Here is a 25,993-nt window from a genome sequence, read left to right on the forward strand (position 1 = left end):
GCTCCCCAAAGAATGTCCAGGGCTGAGGAAAGTCTGGTGCTCTGCTTCTCTCGGGGTAAGCCCTAAGCAGACAGTTTACTGATGTGAAATCTCTGCTGAAGGACACAAATCGACCTCTTGTTAGTACTCTAGACGCGAGTGTCCTCAGAATCTTTAAAAGAATCCGGAGGTCTCTGAGAGGAAGTTAAGTGAAAATCCCCATTCCCTACCCCTTTGGGTTTGGGACTGATTTGCTCTAAATGGAGATGAAAAATGACCCCACGTATTTTGTTGTGTTAGCATGCTCCAAGTTGGAGGAGGGAGACACAGGTCATTTAGTTTCTGACAAAGAGATACCAAATCGTCAGTGCCCATTACAAATTCATTCAACAAAGAAAGTATTCATAGTTGACTTTATTGTGAGAAATATTTCAGACATGGTAGTGCTTGTTTCTAATTTAATCAAAATGCTAATTCTTTTTCCCCCACTGAATCAACCTCTTTTATTACTATTTCTGGAAACTTTTATCCTGTAATATATCAGACTTCTTGCAAATAGAAGTTGTTTAACTTCATAGAACAATTCGAGAATAATAACTTCCATAAGGCTTTTCAATCAAACATGAAAGAATGTCTTTTTTCTTTTATAGCTTTCTTATTTACAATACCCATCACAAAATTTCAAGAAATTCATAGTATTATGAAAAGGAAAATAGAGATTACCTATAATTCCACCAGATTTTTCTTTTTTTGGCTGCACTGCACAGCTCGTAGGATCTTAGTTCCCCGACCAGGGATTGAACCCAGGCCACAGCAGTGAAAGCACCAAGTCCTAAGCACTGGACCACCAGGGAATTCCCTCTACCAGACTTTTAAATATGCATCACATACTTTTTTTAAAATCAATTAATTAATTATTTATTTTTGGCTGCATTGGGTCTTTGTTGTTGCACGCAGGCTTTCTCTAGTTGTAGGGTGCAGGGGCTACTCTTCCTTGCCATGCATGGGCTTCTCATTGCAATGGCTTCTCTTGTTGCGGAGCACGGGCTCTAGGCACGTGGGCTTCAGTAGTTGTGGCAGAGGGCTCAGTAGATGTGTCTTGTGGGCTTAGCTGCTCTGTGCAGTCTTCCCAGACCAGGGCTCCAACCCGTGTCCCCTGCATTGGCAGGCGGATTCTTAACCACTGCGCCACCAGGGAAGTCCCACATACGTTTTTTAAGTGAAATAGTTTGATGAGTTTTTAAAACATTCTCTTTCACTTAATAATATATTGTGGACATCTTTGCATATTAATAAATATAATTATAACCACATTACTTTCTTTAAAAAAACATGGAGGAGGAAGCAATATTTATAGTCTTTAGGGATTTTCTTTAAATTTAGAAATAACATTCATAAAGTGTATAATGTTTCATGTATATCTCAATAAATGTTTACATTTGTAAATGTCTGCTTGGGCTGCCATAACAAAGTACCATACTGAGTGGCTTAAACAACAGAAATTTATTTCTCACAGTTTTGGAGGCTGGAAAATTCAAGATCGAGGTGCTGGCAAGGTAGGTTTCATTCTGAGGCCTCTTCTCTTGGCTTGTAGGTGGCTGCTATCTTGCTGTGCGCTCACCCCCTGACCTCTTTTCGCTCGTTGAGGGAAAGAGGGGGGCAGGAAGAGACTACACAAGCTCTCTGGTCTCTTCCTGTAAGGGCACTAGTCCTATCAGATTAGGGTTCCCTCTATATGACCTCATTTAACCTTAATCACCTTAAAGGCCCTATTTCCAGTGGGGTCATATTGGAGGTTAGCTTCAACATATTGAATTTGGGAGGGATTAGTCCATGGCACTAAAGCTTATTTTTTAAGAAGGAAGTTTTATATATACTACTTAAGTTATATATCTGCATACATACATCAAAATAAAGAATTAGGGCTTCCCTGGTGGCGCAGTGGTTGGGAGTCTGCCTGCCAATGCAGGGGACGCGGGTTCGAGCCCTGGTCTGGGAGGATCCCACATGCCGCGGAGCAACTCGGCCCGTGAGCCACAATTGCTGAGCCTGCGCGTCTGGAGCCTGTGCTCGGCAACGAGAGGCCGCGATAGTGAGAGGCCCGCACACCGCGATGAAGAGTGGCCCCCGCTTGCCACAACTGGAGAAAGCCCTCGCACAGAAACGAAGACCCAACACAGCCATACCATACATACATACATACATAAATAAAAAGAATGTAAGCAGACAAGAATAGCATTAAAAAATAAAAAATAATTAAAAAAAAAATAAAGAATTAAAGGATTTTGTTGGATAATTTAGGAGAATGATTTATGTGGGTACTTTGGTATTCGTGAGAGCAAAGATTTTTGTCTTTTCTGTTCATTGCTGAAGTCTCATGTCTAGAATAGTGATTAACACATAACTGGTGCTCAATATTTACTGCATGAATGACTGAATGTTTTCTTTTCTTTTTTCTGGAGGAGGGAGGCAGTATCGGAGCTTAGGAGCCATAGATCATTAAGACAGATTTTCTTCATTGAAAGAAGAAAATCTCTATCACTTACTAGTTCTTTTACCTTGGACAAGTTACTTAAACTGTCTGTGCCTTAGTTCTCTCTTCTGCAAAATGGGTATTTTAGGGTTGTTGTAAAGATTAAATTAATTAATAGGCTTAAGCCATTTAGAGTAGTATCTAATATGTAGTTGGTAGAAGTAGATACCTTGAAATAGGCAATACATGTAAGATATTTATATTTATGCCTAATTCTCCTTTTTATATATGTGGTCATAAACTAAGAAAATATCTTGTGAAGTTGGTAATGTGGAATTCTTGTTGCCTCTGCTTTTCAGGAAGAAATTCTAGGGCACAGAGGTCAAATGACTTGTAAATGTGATCACCAATGTAAATGTGTATCCTACTTGAATATTCAAAGTAAGGCAATATATTTGCATTTTCCTGGAATTGTTTATTATTTAGGTTTTTTAATGCTTTACTTAATTGATGGTTTACAAGCTACAAACTTAAATTGAGCCCCAAAATTGTGTTTATGTATACAACAGCTATAAATTCAATAAGTTGTGGCTATATATAGTCTCTCATATTTTGGATCCTACTTATGATTTTAAAAAATACAACTTTATAGTCTCAATTAGTCATTAGGTATTTTCTCAGGCATTGGAAGCTGAAAGTACAAGTATTAACATGCAGAATCCTGCAAATTTTTGAATGATGAAAAGGGATCCTCATTTTAAAAAATCAGGAATCTCTGCTCTAGTGGCTCTATATACAAGAAAATTCTTGTATATCTTGATCTCTTAATCAGAACTGTAGAGAATCTCCCTTCTGGGCTTGCCTGAAACTGTGAAAACCAAAGCTCCACCTTTGGCCTAGGGGGTTGGAGGCTGGGCGTCCGTCCGAGATAAACTACAACTCCCAAGATTCCCGGGTGGGAGCTCTTGGGAGTTGTGGTTCATTGAACACTGCGGCACCAATGCCCCTGCACCTCCCCTCCCCTTTCCATCGCAACCTACACCCTGGGCTCAGACTCCGGATGAGTAAGTCCCCTGGTCATCTCTCTCGTAGGAATTTTTCTCGCTTTTCCATTTTTCTCTTTTGTTTCCTCTGTTAGCTTATTGTTAGGCACACGCAAGGACTACTCTTCTGGAGAAGAGTCGAGACGGAGGAGGAGGCGGGATCAAGCGCTAAGCCGGAAGGGGCGAACCCGGCAGTGAAGGTGATCCGGTGCCTGTCGGGCTGAAACGTAGTGGACCTCAGAAGGTTCTGACCTCCGTAAGGAAACCTAACGTCCTTTCTGTCTTTTTTTTTTTTTAATGTGCTCACAGTTCACTTCTCTTTTCTGGTCTTAAAAGTCTATTTTCCTTCTCCAGCTTTTTTTTTTTTTTTTTTTTTTCCCCATGGTGTCTCCCTATGGGATCATTCCATATACCGAGTTAGTGTGGCTTACACGTGATGCTCTCGTGCCGGGTTAGTGTCACTTCTGACTTGCCAAGGCTGAGAGTTGTTCCTAGAGTATCATTTTATTTTTAATTTTTATTTATTTTTGGCTGCGTTGGGTCTTCGTTGCTTCGCGCGGGCTTTCTCTAGTTGCAGCGAGCGGGGGCTACTCTTCGTTGCGGTGCGCGGGCTTCTCATTGCGGCGGCTTCTCTCGTTGCAGATCACGGGCTCTAGGCGCGCAGGCTTCAGTAGCTGTGGCATGAGGGCTCAGTAGTTGTGGCTCACGGGCCCTAGAGCGCAGGCTCAGCAGTTGTGGCTCACGGGCTTAGTTGCTCCGCGGCATGTGGGATCTTCCCGGACCAGGGCTTGAACCCATGTCCCCTGCCTTGGCAGGCGGACTCTTAAATGACTGCGCCACCAGGAAAGCCCCTAGAGTATCATTTTAATCCTGTTACTGTGGGGGGTGATGGAGAAGGCTTGCTAGTCTCAGGTATAGATAAACCTAGAAGGTAAACGTCTTGGGATTTACTTAACATTGAGGTTCATGACCTTGAGAGTTACTTTTTCCACTATTTCTAAAATGGAAATTTAGCTAGGAGTGTTTTAACAAAAATCTTTTTGCCATTTTTTTAATGTCCTTTTTCAAATGGACACACTTTCTGTGACTAGATGTGGTTACAGACTAGGGTTCCTGGCCTCTTTAATCAATAGATATTGATCAGAGGCCAGACAAGAAATTTAGGCAAGGCTATATTGTGACCCCTGCTGCAGCAGAGGGGAGTGAGCAGGTTCCTTACATAGGGTGAGGGTAGGGGTGTGTCCAGGGATCCAGCAGAGGGGCGGCTTAAGTGGTTTGCCCATCCCCTTGGCTGTGTTGTGTGCAGGGGGCATGCGCAGTACCCTGCTTTTGCTCCCCACCCCCTGCTTTTGCTGCCAGCTCTTCAGAGGTGGCAGATGGGCTTTTTGGTCTCCTTTTATCTAGTTGTCCAGAATTTGCCCCAACTGTGCATGCACAGTTATTTTTAGCCCCTTATCGTTTCTTTGTATTTTGTTGCTTAAGGAAGCATTTGTCCAGGTGCAAGCATTGCAGCACTGCAGCAAAGGGTCCCAGGTCCCAGCTTGTCTCAATGTGAAGACACGCAGAAACTCCTGCTGGAGGACTGTAACATTTGTGGCTACTGCGCCTTGGTGCATGCTTCCCGCAGTCCTTTTCTCAATGTGATTCAGTATGTTAAATTTCCTTAGTACAACCCTGCAAACTGTGAATATTTTAGAGACTATTCTGAATATTTTATTTCCTAGGAGATAACAATATCCAAGTTAGCCGACTTGTAATGATCAAATGAGCTAATATATGAATACACCTAACGTAGTAGGAACACTGGAGACAATAAAGGTTGATTCTGATCAATTTTGACCCTTATTTCAACTTTGAACCTTAGGATTTTAAGGGCAAAGTATTTTTCTTAGAACACTTTATCTTCTCTTTCTTACTCAGTAAAACCATTGTGTACGTTTGTTAGCTCTTTGATTATCTCTGTTAGAGGAAGAACAGATAATTATTGTACATAACTAATTTCACCTAACATGTAATTTTTTAAAGTAATTTTTTTTCCTGATTGTAAAAGTAGTATGTGCTAAATGTATAGGAAACTTGGAAAACACGAAGAAGTAGAAAAAAAAAAGGAAGCAAAAGGAATCGATAATCCCACAACTAGAGATCATCTTATTAACATTTTGGTATGTTTTTAGTTTTCTTTTTTCAAAATAAAGCTCTTCCTCAACTTATGATGTGGTTATGTCCCCATAAACCCATGTATTCCATATACTGTAGAAAAATTTGAAAACCTAATTGAGATTATATTGTTTTGATTCTGCTTTTTTCATTTAATATAATTATCATCATTGTCTCTTTTTTTCCCAAACTTTCTACTTTCTTAGTCTGTTAATATGTAAATTTTCCGTCCTTTAGGATCTCAGCTAAAAGGGAAGCACCTTCGAAGAGTGATTGCATAGTTGGGAATGAAAAGCACTGAAGTCTGAACAGGCAAGCTGCATTCACCTCAGCTCTGCCTCTATCCGGCAGAATGAATAATCATGATTAAGTTACTTGACTTTCTTGGGCATCTGGATACCTAAGAATTAGACAAGGAAGTAGTGTTTCCTTCAAAGTTTAAAAATCTGTTAATATGTGAACCACCTAAAGTTTGCATGATTATTTCATACTTGTCAAGAGCTTATTCACACACTCAATTTTAGATTCTGGGTACTTTCTAGAAAATAGCTGATTTAACCCCTTCTATTGATACATTTATTAGTTACACTCCTACTCATTTGCCTTAGTTAATTATATATGTTGAGTGGGTAGAAAACAGCACTACCTTCATTTATTTTGTTATATTCACAGATTTGAAGATTCGTTTTCTTTTTGTGGGTTATTGAATTTAGGGACTGTGTTTGGAGCTGGCTGAGGCAGTGAATTGAGCAAGATTTCTTGAGGCTCCTTCCAGCTTTTATATCTGTGGAGGTGATATTTCTCAGATTGTGTTTATTTTGTTTCAGATGCTGAAATGAATCGTCACCTGTTTGTTTGGCTTTTTAGACATCCGTGTCTTAATGGTCACCACCAGTGCCATGTCCATCTCCATTCTCATCAACTTACACAGATACCTCTTGACACAAGGCTGTGGGTTTTTAGACGAAACAAGAATCACATTCTCCATTGTCTGTTAAGGGAGAATTGGTCCAGGAGATATTGCCATCAAGATACCAGGATGATCTGGAAGCATAAAGCACTACAGAAATATATGGAGGACCTGAATAAGGAGTACCAAACACTTGATCATTGTTTGCAGCATATCTCTGTGAGTGAAGGGGACCGGAGGTCCTTGAATCAACGGCATGCTGAGCTGGCACCGCTTGCAGTCATTTACAAAGAAATTCAGGAGGCTGAACAAGCCATTGAAGAATTAGAATCAATGTGTAAAAGTAGGTAAAAGATGTGTGTGTACAAGTACAGGATTGATTTTCTAAGTTAAAGGTATATTGAACACAGTCTTTTAAAAAGCCTGCATGTAGTTAGCCCTGCACTTGGAAAGGACAGGACTCTGTACTCTGGGTGTTTGAAGTATTTCAGCTACTAAAGAGCAACTACTAAGAGACCGAGGTCCTTGTGGTGCTTGCCAAGAAGCGCTTAGGGTCTGGGAAACTAAATATTGACCTTTTCAGAAGCTTTAATTTATTAGTAGATCTTTATTGGGCACTGTCCTATGTGCTACATACCAGGGACACACAAATACAATTCCTACCCCGTCAAAGGGCTTATATGGTATGGGTATTATTTCATTACCCCAAAAAGAAACCCTGCACCCTTTAGCCATCTCATCCCAATCCCCGCCCCCCATCCCTGCCAGCCCTAGACAACCACTAATCTTTCTGTCTCTATACAGTTACTTATTTCAGGCATTTTATATAAATGGAGTCATACAATATGTTACCCTATGTGACTGGCTTCTTTCACTTAGCATATGTTTAAGGTTCATTTATGTTGTAGCATGTTTCTGTACTTCATTTCTTTTTATTGCTGAATTATGTCCCATTGTATAGATATACCACATTTTATTTATCCATTCATCAGTTGTTGGTTATTGAGTTTTTCCACTTTTTTGGTTATTATGAACAATGCTGTTATGAACATTTGTGTACAAGTTTTTGTGTGGACATATATTGCTAAGTTGTGTGGTAACTCCATGTTTAACCTTCTGAGGAACTGCCAGACTGGTTTTCCAAAGTGGCTGAACCATTTTACATTCCATCCTCAGTGTATGAGCGTTCTGGTGTTTCTACATCCTCTCCAACCCTTGTGATCCGCCCTTTTGATTCTAGCCTTCCTAGTGTGTGTGAAGTGGTATCTTACTGTGGTTTTGACTTGCATTTCCCTGATTAATGGTGTTGAGTGTCTTTTTATGTGCCTATTGGCTATTGTATATCACCTTTGGATAAATGACTGTTTAGATCCTTTGCCCATTTTTTAATTGAGTTGTCTTTTTTATTATTGAGTTGTAAGAGTTCTTTATATTATGGATACAAGTTCCTTATCAGATATATTATTTGCAAAAATTTTCTCCCATTCTGTGGGTTGTCCCTTGAAGCACCACAGTTTTTAATTTTGATGATGTTCAGTTTATCTTTTTTTTCTCTTGTTTGTGTTTTGGTGACATATCTAAGAAATTATTGCATAATCCAAGGTCACAAAGGTTCACATCTATGTTTTCTTCCAAGGGTTTTATATTTTTAGTCCTTATATTTAGGTCATTGATCTATCTGAGTTAATTTTGTATATAATGTGAGAGGTGTTAATTTTTAATTTTAGTATCTCTTAATATTTTATTGCCTTAACATTTTTTCTTTTATGAAAAATTTCCAAAATATACAGAAGTTGAGAGAAAAGTATAATGGACTAACCTGGGATTCAACATTTATCCAAATTTTTTTTGTTTTAAAGGACATGAGCCCTCTTTTTTATTTATTTATTTATTTATTTGGTTGCACTGAGTCTCAGTTGCAGCATGCAAATTCTTAGTTGCGGCATGCATGTGTGATCTAGTTCCCTGACCAGGGATCGAACCCAGGCCCCCTGCATTGGCAGCATGGAGTCCTATCCACTGCGCCACCAGGGAAGTCCCAATCCAAATTTTGCTATTGGCTTTTATTGTATTTTATTTTTAATATTTATTTATTTATTTATTTGGCTGCGCCGGGTCTTACTTGCAGCACACCGCATCTTCAGTTGCAGCATGTGGGATCTAGTTTCGTGACCAGTGATGGAACCCAGGCCCCCCTGCATTGGGAGCACAGAGTCTTAACCACTGGACCACCAGGAAAGTCCCTTGCTATTGGCTTTTAGTTTAATTTATAAACTTTCTTCTGTGCTCCATCCTGTTTCATTAGGCCTTAGAGATGTTAAGCAGCATCGAGGCCAGTCACAGGTATACCTGTAAAGTCCTGGATGTCCAAAGCCTTACCTTTTTCTGCCTTCTGTTAGTGGTCTGTGAGTCTCTCACTTCTTTTTTGGCCGTGAGGCATGCGGGATCTTAGTTCCCTGACCAGAGATTGAACATGTGCCCCCTTCAGTGGAAGTGCAGAGTTCTAACCACTGGACCGCCAGGGAATTCCCTCTCACCTCTTTTAATGAGGATTATTTTTTACTCTTTCACATAATGCCACTCAAATTTGTAATTAATTAGTTTGGGCAAGTTGCTTGCACATAATAGGAGCTTACTAAATGCTTTCCAAATTAAATTGACATAACCTCTTTCAGCCACGTTTGTATCATGTGTAATATTAGTAGATTGGATTAAAGTATTAGTAGATTGCTTCTAAAGTTTCTTCTACAATTCTGCTATTTTATAATAATAGTGATAATAGCTACATTTACTAAGTCTTAGTATGTGCCAGGCACTAAGGTAAGTATTTTGCAAATATTATCTCATTTGAAATGTTCACAATGACCTTATGAGGTAGGAATTATTATTAATATTCTCACTTTATAGATGAAGAAACTGAGAGGTTAAAATGCCAAAGGTCACTTAGCCAGTCAGGAGAGGAGCAGGAATTTGAACCCAGTCAAGGAGACTCCACAGCCTCTGCTCTTATCCACTGCACAATGATTCAAAGTCCAATAGGGTCTACCTCTGTAATATATCTTGCTTGAGTCCTCTTCTATTCTTTCCACTAGTTTATATTTTCATTATATCTCAGTCCTAGATGATTACAATAAATTCCTAACTTGTAGTCTCACCTCCAAGCTTTCCCAGCCTAAGTACAACCTTAATCATATTTCTCTCCTGCTCTGAATTTCCAGTAACTCCCATTGCCTATAAATATAGATTGCTTGGCTTGGCATTTAATAGTCTTTGTTGAGTGACCCCCACCTCTCTGTGTAGTGTATTAATTCCCTTTGCATATTCTCCCTTCCAACCAAAACAGACAATTTGCCATTCCCTGAATATACTCAGACCATCCCATGTGTATGTCTTTGCTCATGTTGTTAACCCACCAATTTCACCTTCTTAAAGTTCAGTCTGCTTACAAAGTATGGCTTGAATATCGTCCTTTGGCTTCACTCCCCTCTGTAAAACAAGTATGATTGCCTTTCTCTGTTTTCTATTCTGATCCGTTATGTAATTGTCTTAACTTCAGTCCCTGTTCCTGTTCCTCAAGTACAGGGCCTGTGTCTTATTCATCTTTATTTCCTGCAGCACCAAACATAAGGTATAATAGACTCTTGAATCTGTTGATACAGTGAAATTGAACTAGATTGGATCTTACAGTTCAGTAAATAATAAAAAGCCACAAAAATAATTTTATATGATTGCAAATCAGCAGGTTTTTCTGGTTCCTTTGACCCAAGACTTACGTGCACAAGGCGAGGCCAGTAGCGATATTACAATTCTGCAACAGGTGATCCATAATTAGAATTGAGTTCAGATGGCACCTTATCTAGGAACCTTCCTTAAGGGTTGAAGTCTGGGTTAGACCACCCTTTAGGCCTCGATGGCGCTGCCCATACCACATATTGTAATCAAGTGAATGTGTCCACCTTGCCCACCAGACTGAGCCACTTTAGCCCTGAACCATGTTTTATTCATCCTTGTGTCCCCAGCAACTGGCAGAGTATTTAGCACAGAGTAAGTGTGAAATGTTGAAAGCAGGAATGAGGCATAGAATCCCGCCAGACCCCAATGACTTCCATGACTAGAAAAGAATTTTAAAGAGCCTTCTCTCCTTTATGAGTCTTCATTTCTATTTTCTTCTTTATTTTTAAGAATCAAAAATTTCTACCTCATCTAGCACACATCACCAGTGACAAATGGAGTCTCTGGGCATCTAAAGCAATGGAGTCAAAGGTTATGGGATCCACCCTACTTGGCCACTATCTCATTGATAGCTTGTGTTGTTAAAGCTCCATGATTTAACTTTCTGCTTTGAAATGATGTGAAAACGACCGTTCTTTCCATAAAGCAGAGATTTGCAAAGATGTGTGGTTTTTTTGACCCATGTGGTGTTTTTAAAAAATGTTTACTAAGTATGAACATTTCAAGAGGTTTCAAAATTTTAAGAGGTCTTATTTCTGACATCTCTTGAAAAAAAAAAAAAAGGTTCTAGCCATGCTACATTACTCACGGTGTGCTGGGTAATGGCTGCCACCTTTAGACAAGAAATGGTCACCCCAGTTTACCCTGAAACTTAGCTTATTCGGGTTTACATTTAATTAGCCAGTCCCTTTTTAAACCTGTTTGATTAATCACTGATTTCTATAATTACTTACAGACATTCAAATCACCAACTCCTTGGGGCAAGATCATACTTGTTTTCACACTGAGTTTTTTGGACACACTTAGCAAATACTTACTTTACATTCTGTAACTATTCTGTTATTTTGTATAATCCCTTGCCTTCACAACTGAAATAAAACCTAGTAGGTAGAGATTAGGTAGCTATTTAAGAATTTCTTAAGTATTTAAACATTTTTACCATTATTTCTGTCGATGGTTTGTAGGTCTAAATAAACAAGATGAAAAGCAGTTACAAGAACTTGCTTTGGAAGAGAGGCAAACCATTCTTCAGAAAATCAACATGTTATACAGTGAGGTATGTTTTAAGAGGTAAACTCATCTCAGTAATGTTAATGTAAAGGAATACTATTCTTGCTAGACTATGTTTTGCTGCTCAAAGTATTTTCCAAACACCAGTTGATTAAGTCTTCTCTTATGATGATTGATAATGTTGGGTTTACTGCTGTCATTTACTACAGAATGAGATTGAAGAGATTGTGTTGGCAAGGAATGAAACCACCTCCCCCCTGCCCCCCCCACCCCGCCCCCCGCCAGACAAAAGTATTCCAAAGCTGAATCTATTAAGTTACCAGACAAGGGAACACATGCTAGTGAAGAAATTTACTTCAACATGGGGAAGAGTCAGGGGGTTTTAAGTCTTAGAAAGAGGGAGTGGTACATGGTAACTGGGTTAATTAAGGATTGAAAATCTGCATTCAGGGTAGAATGGAATGAATCCAAGGGCATAGAGACAGTGGGTTAATACAAGTCTTTAGTCCCTTCTAGCTCAATGGATGGTTTGTCTAAAAGAAAATGAAAATACAGTGCTATGTACTATGTTCCCCTTTGTCATATTTGCCATCCTCCTACCTTCAGTCTTCCCTACCCTGGGAATCCAGTAGAGAGACTTTTTTTTTCCTTGAAGTATAGTTGATTTACAATGTTGTGTTAGTTTCAGGTGTACAGCACAGTGATTCAGGTATATATATATCTTCTTTGTCAGATTCTTTTCCCTTATAGGTTGTTAAAAAATATTCAGTATAATTCCCTGTGCTATACAGTAGGTCCTTGTTGGTTATATATTTTATATATGGTAGTGGATGTATGTTAATCCCAAACCCCATTTCCCTTTGGTAACCATAAGTTTGTTTTCTACGTCTGTGAGTCTATTTCTGTTTTGTAAGTAAGTTCATTTTTATCTTTTTTTTTAGATTCCACATATAAGCAATATCATATGATATTGGTCTTTCTCTGTCTGGCTTGCTTCACTTAGTATGATAATCTCTAGAGGGACTTTTTGAGGGGTTGAGGAGGATGAGGTGGAGGGATCAGTTATTTTTTTCACTGATTTAAACAGCTAGTCAAAAGCAGATGTAGGACGTTTCTGAGTCTTAGTCTAATATTCTCTCCTGCAGGCTATATCATTTCTAGCAGAGATGGACTATTTCAAAAATTGTCAGTAGGGAGAATCATGACACATAGATACTTTCAGTTTGATTTGAAAGACCTTTTAGTAATACTAAAAATAAAGTTGGGTCTTTTATCTAAGTTCAAGGAATAGCAGTATACCATGGAAAATATACACACTAATACTGATTTTTTTTTTTCTTTTTCAGCTTCTCCAGAGTCTAGTGCCAAAGGAGAAATATGACAAAAATGATGTTATTTTAGAGGTGACATCTGGAAGAACTACTGGAGGTCAATAAAATAATTTTATTGTAAATGATCTTAAAAAATACTTAAATGTTACCTTGATATGACACACTATAACTTTAAGTCTGTTAAATGTGTTTCACTTCGGAAGTAGTCATTTCTCAACTCCTAAGGGGTTTTTACTTAAGGAGGACTCTCTAAGAAAGTTGTGCTGATTTTTTTTTTAATTTTTTATTGAAGTGTAGTTGATTTACAATGCTGTGTTAGTTTCTGGTGTACAGCAGTGATTCAGTTATAAATGTATATTTTTTCATATTCTTTTTATTTTGGTTTATTACAGGATATTGAATATTTTCTATCCTACTGTGCTATACAGTAGGACCTTGTTGTTTATCTAATTTATACGTAGTAGTAGTTTGTATCTGCTAATCCCAAACTCCTAATTTATCCCTTCCCACCCCCATCCCCTTTGGTAACCGTAAGTTTGATTTCTATGTCTGTGAGTCTGTTTCTGCTTTGTAAATAAGTTCATTTGTGTCATATTTTAGATTCCACATGCAAGTGATATCATATGGTGCTTGTCTTTCTCTTTCTGACTTACTTCACTTAGTATGATAATCTCTAGGTCCATCCATGTTGCTGCAAATGCCATTATTTCATTCTTTTATATGACTGAGTGGTATTCCATTGTATATATGTACCACATCTTTATCCATTCCTCCGTTGATGGACGTTTAGGTTGCTTCCATGTTTTGGCTATTGTAAATAGTGCTGCTGTGAACATTGGGGTGCATGTATCTTTTCTTATTAGAGTTTGCTCCAGATATATGCCCAAGAATGGGATTGCTGGGTCATATGGCAACTCTATTTTTAGTTTTTGAAGGAACCTCCATACTTTTCCAGAGTGGCTGCACCAATTTACATTCCCACCAACAGTGCAGGAGGGTTCCCTTTTCTCCACACCCTCTCCAGCATTTATTGCTTGTAGACTTTTTGATGATGGCCATTCTGAGCAGTGTGAGGTGATACCTCATTGTAGTTTTGATTTGCATTTCTCTAATAATTAGCGATGTTGGGCATCTTTTCATGTGCCTACTGGCCGTCTATATGTCTTCTTTGGAGAAATGTGTGCTGACTGAATGTTTTTGTATTTTCTCTTAGGTGATATCTGCCAACAATTTACCCGGGAAATATTTGATATGTACCAGAATTATTCAAGCTACAAACACTGGAAATTTGAACTTCTGAATTATACACCAGCTGATTATGGTAGGTGTATTTGAGGATTTGTCCATAGATGATGCTGGAAGTTGCTTTTCTTCTGATATTGATTAGAACCATGTTGTCCCATTTTTTAAAACATTTGACCTATATCTACTAAATACTGTGACATGGGCTCATCAATCACAGTGGCTTACTATAGTAGAATTCTTACTATGGGAGAAGAGAGTGGGAGGGAAGGAAGTATCCTCCTAGGAAGGAATATCTGAATTAGAGAAACTTTCCCTGTGGAGGGTTGATACATGCCTTGCCTGAAAAATCATTGCTCTGTTGTTCAAAGCCAAGATGTATTAAGGTTTTTACTCTAAAGTACTAATGATGTGTTGGAGGTTTATGGGAATGCAGAAAAAGTTAGTCATTTGTCTTTATTTTCAAGAAGCTCCCACCCTAGTTGGGCTAATAAACACTTAGACAACATAAACAATAAGAACCAATGTGAGTCTTTAAACTTTTAAATACTCAAGTATGTTAAATCAGAACATCTGATAGTAATTCTTTTTTGTTCGATTCTCTTAATCCATCTGGAAGTTTTTGTCTGCTTGGTTACACAAAGATACACTGTAGTAGACAGAGGGCCCATGAATAATAACCCACAAATTATCAAAGTGGGGAAAGAAGATTCATGTAAGTTAAATAATTGAGGGAAATGAAAACAAGTATAGAGCATAAGGAAGTTTGTGCATCATATGGATTTGAAATACAGCCAGTGGTTAGGAAAGGTGAAACAGGAGGGAAGGGGGCAGGGCGCAACCTTTGAAAGAATGACATAGCCTGAGGACATGACATAAACTGATTAGAACCAAATGGGTCCAAGATGGCGGACAAGTCGACTTCCACTAGACCTTGAGCCTCAGTATATGCTCATTGTAATACATCAGCAAGCTAAATGACACACCGACCGGCGCCATGACAGTTCCAAGGCCAACCATAAGGATGAAAAGTTGGGTGGTGGCCCAATTCCCAGAAATCCCCGCCCCCTTCCCAAAATAGCTGGAATACTCCTCCCACTTATTAGCCTATGAAATTACCCACCCCTTAAAAACTGACAACCCCATACCCTGGTGCTGCTCTCACCTCCTGAGATGGCCCACACTGTATCTGTGGAGTGTATTTCTCTCTAAATAAATCCACTTCTTACCTATCACTTTGCCTCTCACTGAATTCTTTCTGTGATGAGACATCAAGAACCTAAGCTTCATTAAGTCCTAAAACCAGGTGTGTGATCTCAGTTGGAAGACAGTGGGTTTTGGCCGGGTTTGAGTCCTAGCCATGTGGGTTCAAGTCCCAATCAGGGTTTAGGCTGGGTTCGTGTCCCAGCACATGGGTTCAAGTCCCAATCTGAAGTGCACGGTTTCAAAGGGAAGACCTACGAGAGCAGAGGGAAGGACCAATTTGAGCAACAGCATGGTGGTGGGAAAGATCTTGCTGTGTGTGTGTAGAAGTGAGGAAGCCAATTAAACCGGAGGATATTTGTGATGAGAAGTGAGAGGAAATAGGTTCAAAAGAGTAGATTTTGAGCAGACATTAAAGCTGAACAGGCCTTGATTGTTAGGGAGCTGTTGAAGATTTTGCTAAGAAGAATATGATTTGATCAATATATATTTTAAGAAGATTCTTTTTTCTTTTTTTATTGAAGTATAGATGATTTACAATATGGTGTTAGTTTCAGGTGTACAGAACAGTGATTCAGTTATGTGTGTGTATATATATATATATATATATATATATATATATATATATATATGTATATATATATGTATATATATATATATGTGTATATATATATATATATATATATACATATATATATATATTCCTTTTTAGATTCTTTTCCCTTATAGGTTATTACAGAATATTGAGCATAGCTCCCTATGCTATACAGTAGGTCCTTGTTGGTTATCTATTTTCTATATAGTAGTGTGTATATGTTAATCCCAACCTCCTAATTTATCCTCCCCCCACTCTCCTTTCCCCTTTGGCAACCATAAGTTTGTTTTAAGAAGATTATTTTGACAGCCGTGTGAAAGATGGATTGAAGAGGCTAGATTTAAGGCAGATGGCAGAGAGGTTATTAGAGTAATCCAGGTATGACTAAGAGTTAGAATTGGGAGTAGGGACACGTGTGAGAGAACTTCAGAGGAAGAGTGAGCAAAATTTGGTAACTGACAAGAGGATCTCTTGCTTGCCCACTATGTCCTGCGTGCAGTATGGGTCGTTTGATCTTCACAACCCTGGGTATTGTTAATCCCATTTTACAGATGAAGATCTAGGCTCAGAGAGTAAGTAACGAATCCAAGATCACACAGTAAGTAATGGCAGTCCTGGGATTAGATTTAAGTCTGTCTGATCCAGAACCACACTACGTCCCATTAGTTTATTCTGATACAAAGGAGATGAGCCACAGGGATCTAATCTTTCTAGCTGGGAAGATTGTGATATTCATTCATGCCACTGAATGGAATAGAAATTGGAAGGCAGTCTCCATTTGGGCAGAACAGTGAAAGTTGCTTTTGAATTATTATGTGTGTTGTTATAGCGAGCATCCCTTTAGAAATATCCAGTAAATGCTGAAGTCGTGTAACCAGAGCTTTGGTGAGAGAATAGAATTGAGGAGAGAGATTTGATAGCTGTTAGCACAGAGATAATGTCTGATACTGAGAGAGAATAAGTGAGGGAGAGTTTATAGAGAGGGAACATTCAGGGTACCAAATGTTGGAGAATGGCCATATTTAGAAAGATAAACTAGTTGGCAAAAGAAAAAGAGGGGTCAGAGAAGCAGGAAAAAGGATGAGAACAGTATAATATTTTGGAAGCAGGAGAGGAGAGAGTTTCCAGAATGTAATGAGAAGCAGCAGCATAGGAAAGAGAGAATGTAATCTCTGAGACGTATATTTTGAATTCAACTTTCAGTAATGAAAGGGAGGTGAACTTAATAACAGGAAGAGAGATTCTGTTCCAGGTGCCCAGAGCAGCCCAAACAATGGTTGGGAAATCTTTCTTTTAGATACATTAACTCAGTAGCAAAATAAAATAAAGACATTTTAGAAAGTAAAAGGGCCTTTTATTTTATTTTATTTTTTATTTTTATTGGAGTATAGTGAATTTACAATGTTGTGTTAGTTTCACGTGTACAGCAAAGTGAATCAGTTATACATACACGTATATCCACTCCTTTTCAGATTCTTTTCCCATATAGGCCATTACAGAATATTCAGTAGAGCTCCCTGTGCTATACAGTAGGTCCTTATTAGTTAAAAAATATGGAACGCTTCACACATTTGTGGGTCATCCTTGCGCAGGGGCCATTCTAATCTCCTCTGTAGCGTTCCAATTTTAGTGTATGTGCTGCCGAAGTGAGCACAAAAAAAGGTCTTTTATTAAAAAAGAAAAAATTTTCAGGAATTCCCTGGTGGTCCAGTGGTTAGGACTTGGCGCTTTCACTGCCAGGGCCTGGGTTCAATCCCTGGTCAGCGAACTAAGATCCTGCATGCTGCACAGCTCAGCCAAAAAAAAAAAAAAAAATAAGATAGAGAAAGAGGAAAAAGTACCTGCCCTATAAAGTATGTATATTAAATTATATGTATGGGCTTCCCTGGTGGCACAGTGGTTAAGAATCTGCCTGCCAATGCAGGGGACACGGGTTCAAGCCCTGGTCTGGGAAGATCACACATGCTGCGGAGCAACTAAGCCCGTGTGCCACAACTACTGAGCCTGTGCTCTAGAGCCTGCGAGCCACAACTACAGAGCCCACGTGCCACAATTACTGAAGCCTGCGCGCCTAGAGCCCATGCTCCACAACAAGAGAAGCCACCGCAATGAGAAACCCGCACACCGCATTGAAGAGTAGCCCCCACTCGCTGCAACTGGAGAAAGCCTGCACACAACACCAAAGACCCAACACAGCCAAGAATAAATAAAATAAATAAATTTATAAAAAATTATATGTATATATATTTAATGTTTAATTGAAATAGAATCACAGAGATACAGCACTAAAAGCTAAGATTGGAAAAAAATACATTTTCATGAAAAAATTCATATATCAAATGACTTAAAGTCTTGTAGTTTTGTGACCTTGGGACAGATAGGGGAAATACTCAACCACTACATAAACAGTCCAAACTAAATAATTACAAGATAGTCATTGTGGAAGCAATGGAGGGTGATAGCTCTTGATATGTAGTGTAGGTCTGACACTATTATTTTTGTATTCCTGGTACCTAAGGAATTGAAATATTTTTCAAGTGATCCAGTTTCCGGATCCAGCTGCCCAATTGCAGCCAGTACAGAGGGCAGAAAAACAGGTTGAGTCACTCCAAGAGTATGCAATCAGCAAAACCAGACCATGGGGGACTTCCCTGGTGGTTCAGTGGATAAGACTCCATGCTCCTAATGCAGGGGGCCTGGGTTCAATCCCTGGTCAGGGAACTAGATCCCACATGCATGCCACAACAAAGATCCCGCGTGCCGCAACTAAGACCCAGCGCAGCCCAAATAGGTAAATAATAAATAAATAAATAAATATTTTTTTAAAAAATTAAAAATTTAAAAATTAAAAAAATAAAATTAAAAAAAAAAAAGAACAGAACGTGGGAAATTTCTGTAGATCAACAGCCCTAGTTCCTCAACAGATAATTTGAAGTAAACAAAAGAGATGGATGACGAACTTATAGACTGAGAGATTTGAAAGACATATCAAAATTTTTAAATGGACAAGACTAAACTGTAGTGGCTAGGGCAGCACATTAGGTAATAAAATTATAATAAAGAAGGGAATAGAAGGATAATGGTTATTCATGAGAAGGGGGGGGATTGTAACTAGGAAGGGGCATGTGAGAGGGCTTTGGGGGTGCCTGACAAAGTTCTTTTTCTTTCCTTTTTTTTTTTGTGGCCACGCTGGATGGCATGTGGGATCTTAGTTCCCTGATCAGGGATCGAACCTGTGCCCCCTGCAGTGGAAGTGCAGAGTCTTAACCTCTGGACCACCAGAGAAGTCCAACAAAGTTCTCTTTCTTGATCTTGAACTATACATTTCATTCATGTGGTTTTCCATGTATATTATTTTGTAATAAAAACATTTTTAAAAAACATGGTCAATAAGAAACTATCCTAGGCATTAAGATTTTTGTGTGCTTATCTTCCCACTCCACAGATAAGCAAGAGCTAAATTTCAATAGATTCTTGAGAACTTGAGAGAACCTATAGAATTATTCATCATTATCAAATTACTATGTTACTGAACACTCTTTTATATATGGCACCAAACTAGCCTAAGATTGCATGGTATAGTTCAATGTAGAAAACATCCCAGTATTCTTTTTTTCTAATACTATTTTTGTAAAAGTGAAATTTGTTCATTATATAAAACTTAGCAACAAAAGAAGCATAAAAAGTAAAATGAAAAACATGCTGTTATTCTATTCTCCAGAGGTAACCATAAATAATATTTTGGTGTGTTTCCTTTTATAGATTAATTCACTTACACTGGGAAAATATAGTTCTGTACCTACCTTATGTTCTCACCTCAGGCTCTATGCTCACATCCAGGCCTTACATTAAGGGCATCTAAGATCCTGATCCCTTTCAAAGTAGAATTCATTAATATTGCTGGAACATTTTTTCATAGGTGGGCTACATCATGCAGCCGCCCGAATTTCCGGTGACAATGTCTATAAGCACTTGAAGTATGAAGGTGGGATTCACCGAGTTCAGCGGATCCCTGAGGTGGGCCTGTCGTCAAGGATGCAGCGTATTCACACGGGAACGATGTCGGTTATCGTCCTCCCTCAACCAGATGAGGTAACCTCCTACCTAAACTCTATACCATTATCTATGAAGATCAACCAGAATTTTATTGTCTAGGAAAAACTCCTGTGTGTTCTGTATACTCACAGAGTACTTCTGCACTCCAAACGTGTGGAGTTCATTCCCCCCCGACGAAGTAGTTCTTCAATTCTCTGTGGACAGCATGTGGTCGTCCTACAATTCAACTCAGTTCTGACCCCATCTACCTGGCGATGGCGTCAGATCCTACAGGCTAGACTCAGTCCCACAAGAGAGCCTCCCCTTCCGCTTCAGAGGCCAATCACAAGGCCTGGTTGTCTCCTGTGTTTCTGATCAACTGGTTATCCATCTGGAGGTTCCCATGACCCCCTCCTTAGGTTAAATAATACTAAAGTGGCTCACAGAACTCAGGAAAACAGTTTACTTACTAGACTGCTGGCTTATTACAAAAGATACAACCCAGGAATAGACAGATGGAAGAAGTGCATAGGACAAAGTATGTGGGAAGAGGTGCAGAGCTTCTGTACCCTCTCCAGGCTCGCTACCCTTCCAGCAGCGTCACGTGTTCATCAGCCTGGCAGCTCTCTGAACCCTGTGCTTTGAGGATTTTTATGGAGGCTTCCATACATAGACATGATTGGTTAAATCATTGGGCTTTGGGGATTCCGCTCCCTGGAGGTTGAGAGTGCAGTGGAGATGAAAGTTCCAACCCTCTAATTAAGTGGTTGGTTCCCCTGGGATCAGCACCCCCGTCCTGTGGTTATCTAGAGGCTTTCCAAATATCACCTCATTAACATAAACTCAAGTGTGGTTGAAAGGGGCTTAGGGTGAGAACTGGACAAAGACCAATATATATTATTATAAATCACAATATCACAATTTATTTTTATAGTAATTTTTTTAACCAGGATCCCGTCAAATTTCACTCATTGCAATTGGTTGTTATATCTCTTTAAGTCTTGAACCAGTCTCCCAACTTTTCTTTTTTTTTTTCTTTTAATGACATTGACTTTTTGAAGAGTCTAGACCATTTGCCTTATAGAATGTTCCACATCTGGATTCATCTGATTGTTTCCTCATAGTATTCTTTAAATTGTTCCTTTATGTCCTATGTTGTATTGAAAGTTATATTTAAATGTTCCATTCTATTCAGGTTATACATTTTGAGCAAGAATACTTTTCAGGTGTGGTTATATTCATGTTGCATCTTATCAGAAGGCATAGAATATCATATTGTCCCACTCTTAGTGAGGATTGGTTTGAGCATTTAGTTAAGATGGTGACCACAATAATATCTCCATTATGAAAGTGTATTTTTCCCTTTGTAATTACTAAGTAATATCTAGGGTAATACATCCTATTCCCAACAACTTTTCTTCTGTGGTTTTAACATCCATTAATGATCTTTGCCTGAATTATTTATTTAGTTTGGGATTGCAAAATGGTGATTTTCTAATTCTATCATTCCTTCTACATGTATTACCTGGCATTCTTTTCTGTAAGGAACTTTCCTCCCCACTACCTTCTTTCCTCCTTTCTTCTTGCTCTCTTTCTTTTTTTTTTTTTTTAACATCTTTATTAGAGTATAATTGCTTTACAATGGTGTATCAGTTTCTGCTTTATAACAAAGTGAATCAGTTATATGTCCCCATATCTCTTCCCTCTTGCATCTCCCTCCCTCCCACCCTCCCTATCCCACCCCTCTAGGTGGTCACAAAGCACCGAGCTGATCTCCCTGTGCTATGCGGCTACTTCCCACTAGCTATCTATTTTACGTTTGGTAGTGTATATATGTCCATGCCACTCTCTCACTTTGTCCCAGCTTACCCTTCCCCCTCCCCATATCCTCAAGTCCATTCTCTACTAGGTCTGCATCTTTATTCCCGTCTTGCCCCTAGGTTCTTCTAACTATTTTCTTTTCTTTCTTTTTTTTTTTTAGATTCCATATATATGTGTTAGCATACGGTATTAGTTTTTCTCTTTCTGACTTACTTCACTCTGTATGACAGTCTCTAGGTCCATCCACATCACTACAAATAACTCCGTTTCGTTCCTTTTTATATATGTGCATCTTCTTTATCCATTCATCTGTTGATGGACACTTAGGTTGCTTCCATGTCCTGGCTATTGTAAATAGAGCTGCAGTGAACATTTTGGTACATGACTCTTTTTGAATTATGGTTTTCTCCGGGTATATGCCCAGTAGTGGGATTGCTGGGTTGTATGGTAGTTCTATTTTTAGTTTTTTAAGGAACCTCCATACAGTTCTCCATAGTGGCTGTATCAATTTACATTCCCACCAACAGTGCAAGAGGGTTCCCTTTTCTCCACACCCTCTCCAGCATTTATTGCTTGTAGATTTTGTGATGATGGCGATTATGACCAGTGTGAGATGATATCTCATTGTAGTTTTGATTTGCATTTCTCTAATGATTAATGATGTTGAGCATTTTTTCATGTGTTTGTTGGCAATCTGTATATCTTCTTTGAAGAAATGTCTATATAGGTCTTCTGCCCATTTTTGGATTGGTTGTTTGTTTTTCTGATATTGAGCTGCATAAGTTGCTTGTATGTTTTGGGGATTAATCCTTTGTCAGTTGCTGCATTTGCAAATATTTTCTCCCATGCTGAAGGTTGTCTTTTCATCTTGTTTATGGTTTCCTTTGCTGTGCAAAAGCTTTTAAGTTTCATTAGGTCCCATTTGTTTATTTTTGGTTTTATTTCCATTTCTCTAGGAGGTGAGTCAAAAAGGATCTTGCTGTGATTTATGTCATAGAGTGTTCTGCCTATGTTTTCCTCTCAGAGTTTGATGGTGTCTGGCCTTACATTTAGGCCTTTAATCCATTTTGAGTTTATTTTTGTGTATGGTGTTAGGGAGTGTTATAATCTCATTCTTTTACATGTAGCTGTCCAGTTTTCCCAGCACCACTTATTGAAGAGGCTGTCTTTTCTCCACTGTATATACTTGCCTCCTTTATCAAAGATAAGGTGACCATATGTGTGTGGGTTTATCTCTGGGCTTTCTATCCTGTTCCATTGATCTATATGTCTGCTTTTGTGCCAGTACCATACTGACTTGATTACTGTAGCTTTGTAGTATAGTCTGAAGTCATGGAGCCTGATTCCTCCAGCTCCGTTTTTCTTTCTCACGATTGCTTTGGCTATTCGGGGCCTTTTGTGTTTCCATACAAATTGTGAAATTTTTTGTTCTAGTTCTGTGAAAAATGCCAATGGTAGTTTGATTGGGATTGCATTGAATCTGTAGATCGCTTTGGGTAGTATAGTCATTTTCACAATATTGATTCTTCCATTCCAAGAACATGGTATATCTCTCCATCTATTTGTATCATCTTTAATTTCTTTCATCAGTGTCTTATATTTTCTGCATACAGGTCTTTTGTCTCCTTAGGTAGGTTTATTCCTAGATATTTTATTCTTTTTGTTGCAATGGTAAATGGGAGTGTTTTCTTAATTTCACTTTCAGATTTTTCATCATTAGTGTATAGGAATGCAAGAGATTTCTGTCCATTAATTTTGTATACTGCTACTTTACCAAATTCATTGATTAGCTCTAGTAGTTTTCTGGTAGCATCTTTAGGATTCTCTATGTTTAGTATCATGTCATCTGCAAACAGTGACAGCTTTACTTCTTCTTTTCCAATTTGGATCCATTTTATTTCTTTTTCTTCTCTGATTGCTGTGGCTAACACTTCCAAAACTATGTTGAATACTAGTGGTGAGAGTTGGCAACCTTGTCTTGTTCCTGATCTTAGTGGAAATGGTTTCAGTTTTTCACCATTGAGGACGATGTTGGCTGTGGGTTTGTCATATATGGCCTTTACTATGTTGAGGAAAGTTCCCTCTATGCCTACTTTCTGGAGGGTTTTTATCATAAATGGGTGTTGAATTTTGTCGAAAGCTTTCTCTGCATCTATTGAGATGATCCTACGGTTTTTCTCCTTCAATTTGTTAATATGGTGTATCATGTTGATTGATTTGCATATATTGAAGAATCCTTGCATTCCTGGGATAAACCGCACTTGATCATAATGTATGATCCTTTTAATGTGCTGTTGGATTCTGTTTGCTAGTATTTTGTTGAGGATTTTTGCATCTATGTTCATCAGTGATATTGGCCTGTAGTTCTCTTTCTTTGTGACATCTTTGTCTGGTTTTGGTATCAGGGTGATGGTGGCCTCGTAGAATGAGTTTGGAAGTGTTCCTCCCTCTGCTATAGTTTGGAAGAGTTTGAAAAGGATAGGTGTTAGCTCTTCTCTAAATGTTTGATAGAATTTGCCTGTGGAGCCATCTGGTCCTGGGCTTTTGTTTGTTGGAAGATTTTTAATCCCAGTTTCAATTTCAGTGCTTGTGATTGGTCTGTTCATATTTTCTGTTTCTTCCTGGTTCAGTCTCGGAAGGTTGTGCATTTCTAAGGATTTGTCCATTTCTTCCAGGTTGTCCATTTTATTGGCATATAATTGCTTGTAGTAATCTCTCATTATCCTTTGTATTTCTGCAGTGCCAGTTGTTACTTTGCCTCTTTCATTTCTAATTCTACTGATTTGAGTCTTCTCCCTTTTTTTCTTGATAAGTCTGGCTAATGGTTTATCAATTTTGTTTATCTTCTCAAAGAACCACCTTTTAGTTTTACTGATCTGTGCTATCGTTTCCTTCATTTCTTTTTCATTTATTTCTGATCTGATCTTTATGATTTCTTCTGCTAACTTTGGGGTTTTTTATTCTTCTTTCTCTGTTTGCTTTAGGTGTAAGGTTAGGTTGTTTATTTGAGATGTTTCTTGTTTCTTAAGGTAGGCTTGTATAGCTATAAACTTCCCTCTTAGAACTGCTTTTGCTGCATCCCATAGGTTTTGGGTCATTGCGTTTTCATTGTCATTTGTTTCTAGGTATTTTTTGATTTCCTCTTTGATTTCTTCAGTGATCTCTTGGTTATTAAGTAATGTGTTGTTTAGCCTCCATGTGTTTGTATTTCTTACAGATTTTTTCCTTTAATTGACATCTAGTCTCATAGCGTTGTGGTCGGAAAAGATACTTGATATGATTTCAATTTTCTTAAATTTACCAAGGCTTGATTTGTGACCCAAGATATGATCTATCCTGGAGAGTGTTCCATGAGCACTTGAGAAGAGTGTGTATTCTGTTGTTCTGGATGGAATGTCCTATAAATATCAATTAAGTCCATCTTGTTTAATGTATCATTTAAAGCTTGTGTTTCCTTATTTATTTTCATTTTGGATGATCTGTCCATTGGTGAAAGTGGGGTATTAAAGTCCCCTACTATGATTGTGTTACTGTCGATTTCCCCTTTTATGGCTGTTAGTATTTGCCTTATGTATTGAAGTGCTCCTATGTTGGGTACATAAATATTTACAATTGTTATATCTTCTTCTTGGATCGATCTCTTGATCATTACGTAGTGTCCTTCTTTGTCTCTTGTAATAGTCTTTGTTTTAAAGTCTGTTTTGTCTGATATGAGAATTGCTACTCCAGCTTTCTTTTGATTTTCATTTGCATGGAATATCTTTTTCCATCCCCTCACTTTCAGTCTGTATATGTCCCTAGGTCTGAAGTGGGTCTCTTGTAGACAGCATATATACGGGCCTTGTTTTTGTATCCATTCAGCCAGTCTTTGTCTTTTGGTTGGAGCATTTAATCCATTTACATTTAAGGTAATTATCGATATGTATGTTCCTATTACCATTTTCTTAATTGTTTTGGGTTCATTATTGTAGGTCTTTTCCTTCTCTTGTGTTTCCTACCTAGAGAAGTTCCTTTAGCATTTGTTGTAAAGTGGTTTGGTGGTGCTGAATTCTCTTAGCTTTTGATTGTCTGTGAAGCTTTTGATTTCTCCGTCAAATCTGAATGAGATCCTTGCTGGGTAGAGTAGTCTTGGTTGTAGGTTTTTCTTTTTCATCACTTTAAATATGTCCTGCCACTCCCTTCTGGCTTGCAGAGTTTCTGCTGAAAGATCAGCTGTTAACCTTATGGGGATTCCCTTATGTG

The 25,993-nt window shown here is 38.5% G+C and overlaps 1 protein-coding gene across 11 annotated transcripts in view; it reads left to right on the forward strand.

The window, feature by feature from the left end:
• Positions 1–25,993, forward strand: part of MTRF1 (mitochondrial translation release factor 1) — a 58,017-nt gene that overhangs the window by 10,088 nt on the left and 21,936 nt on the right. For 6 of the 11 annotated variants that reach the window (XM_082365567.1, XM_082365563.1, XM_082365572.1 and 3 more), the window contains exons 2-9: positions 3,591–3,751; positions 5,567–5,657; positions 5,890–5,964; positions 6,480–6,905; positions 11,479–11,570; positions 12,871–12,952; positions 14,069–14,176; positions 19,815–19,987. In XM_082365567.1, coding sequence (XP_082221693.1) covers positions 6,488–6,905; positions 11,479–11,570; positions 12,871–12,952; positions 14,069–14,176; positions 19,815–19,987 — 873 coding nt within the window. In that variant the 5' untranslated portion in view covers positions 3,591–3,751; positions 5,567–5,657; positions 5,890–5,964; positions 6,480–6,487. Of the gene's footprint in view, positions 1–2,267; positions 3,517–3,590; positions 3,752–5,548; positions 5,658–5,889; positions 5,965–6,479; positions 6,906–11,478; positions 11,571–12,870; positions 12,953–14,068; positions 14,177–19,814; positions 19,988–25,993 lie in introns of those variants that run through there. The other 5 variants (XM_082365568.1, XM_082365569.1, XM_082365565.1 and 2 more) reach the window with 5 other exon arrangements.

The sequence above is a fragment of the Balaenoptera borealis genome (assembly GCF_965194805.1).
Source record: "Balaenoptera borealis genome assembly, chromosome: 18".
NCBI lineage: Eukaryota > Metazoa > Chordata > Mammalia > Artiodactyla > Balaenopteridae > Balaenoptera > Balaenoptera borealis.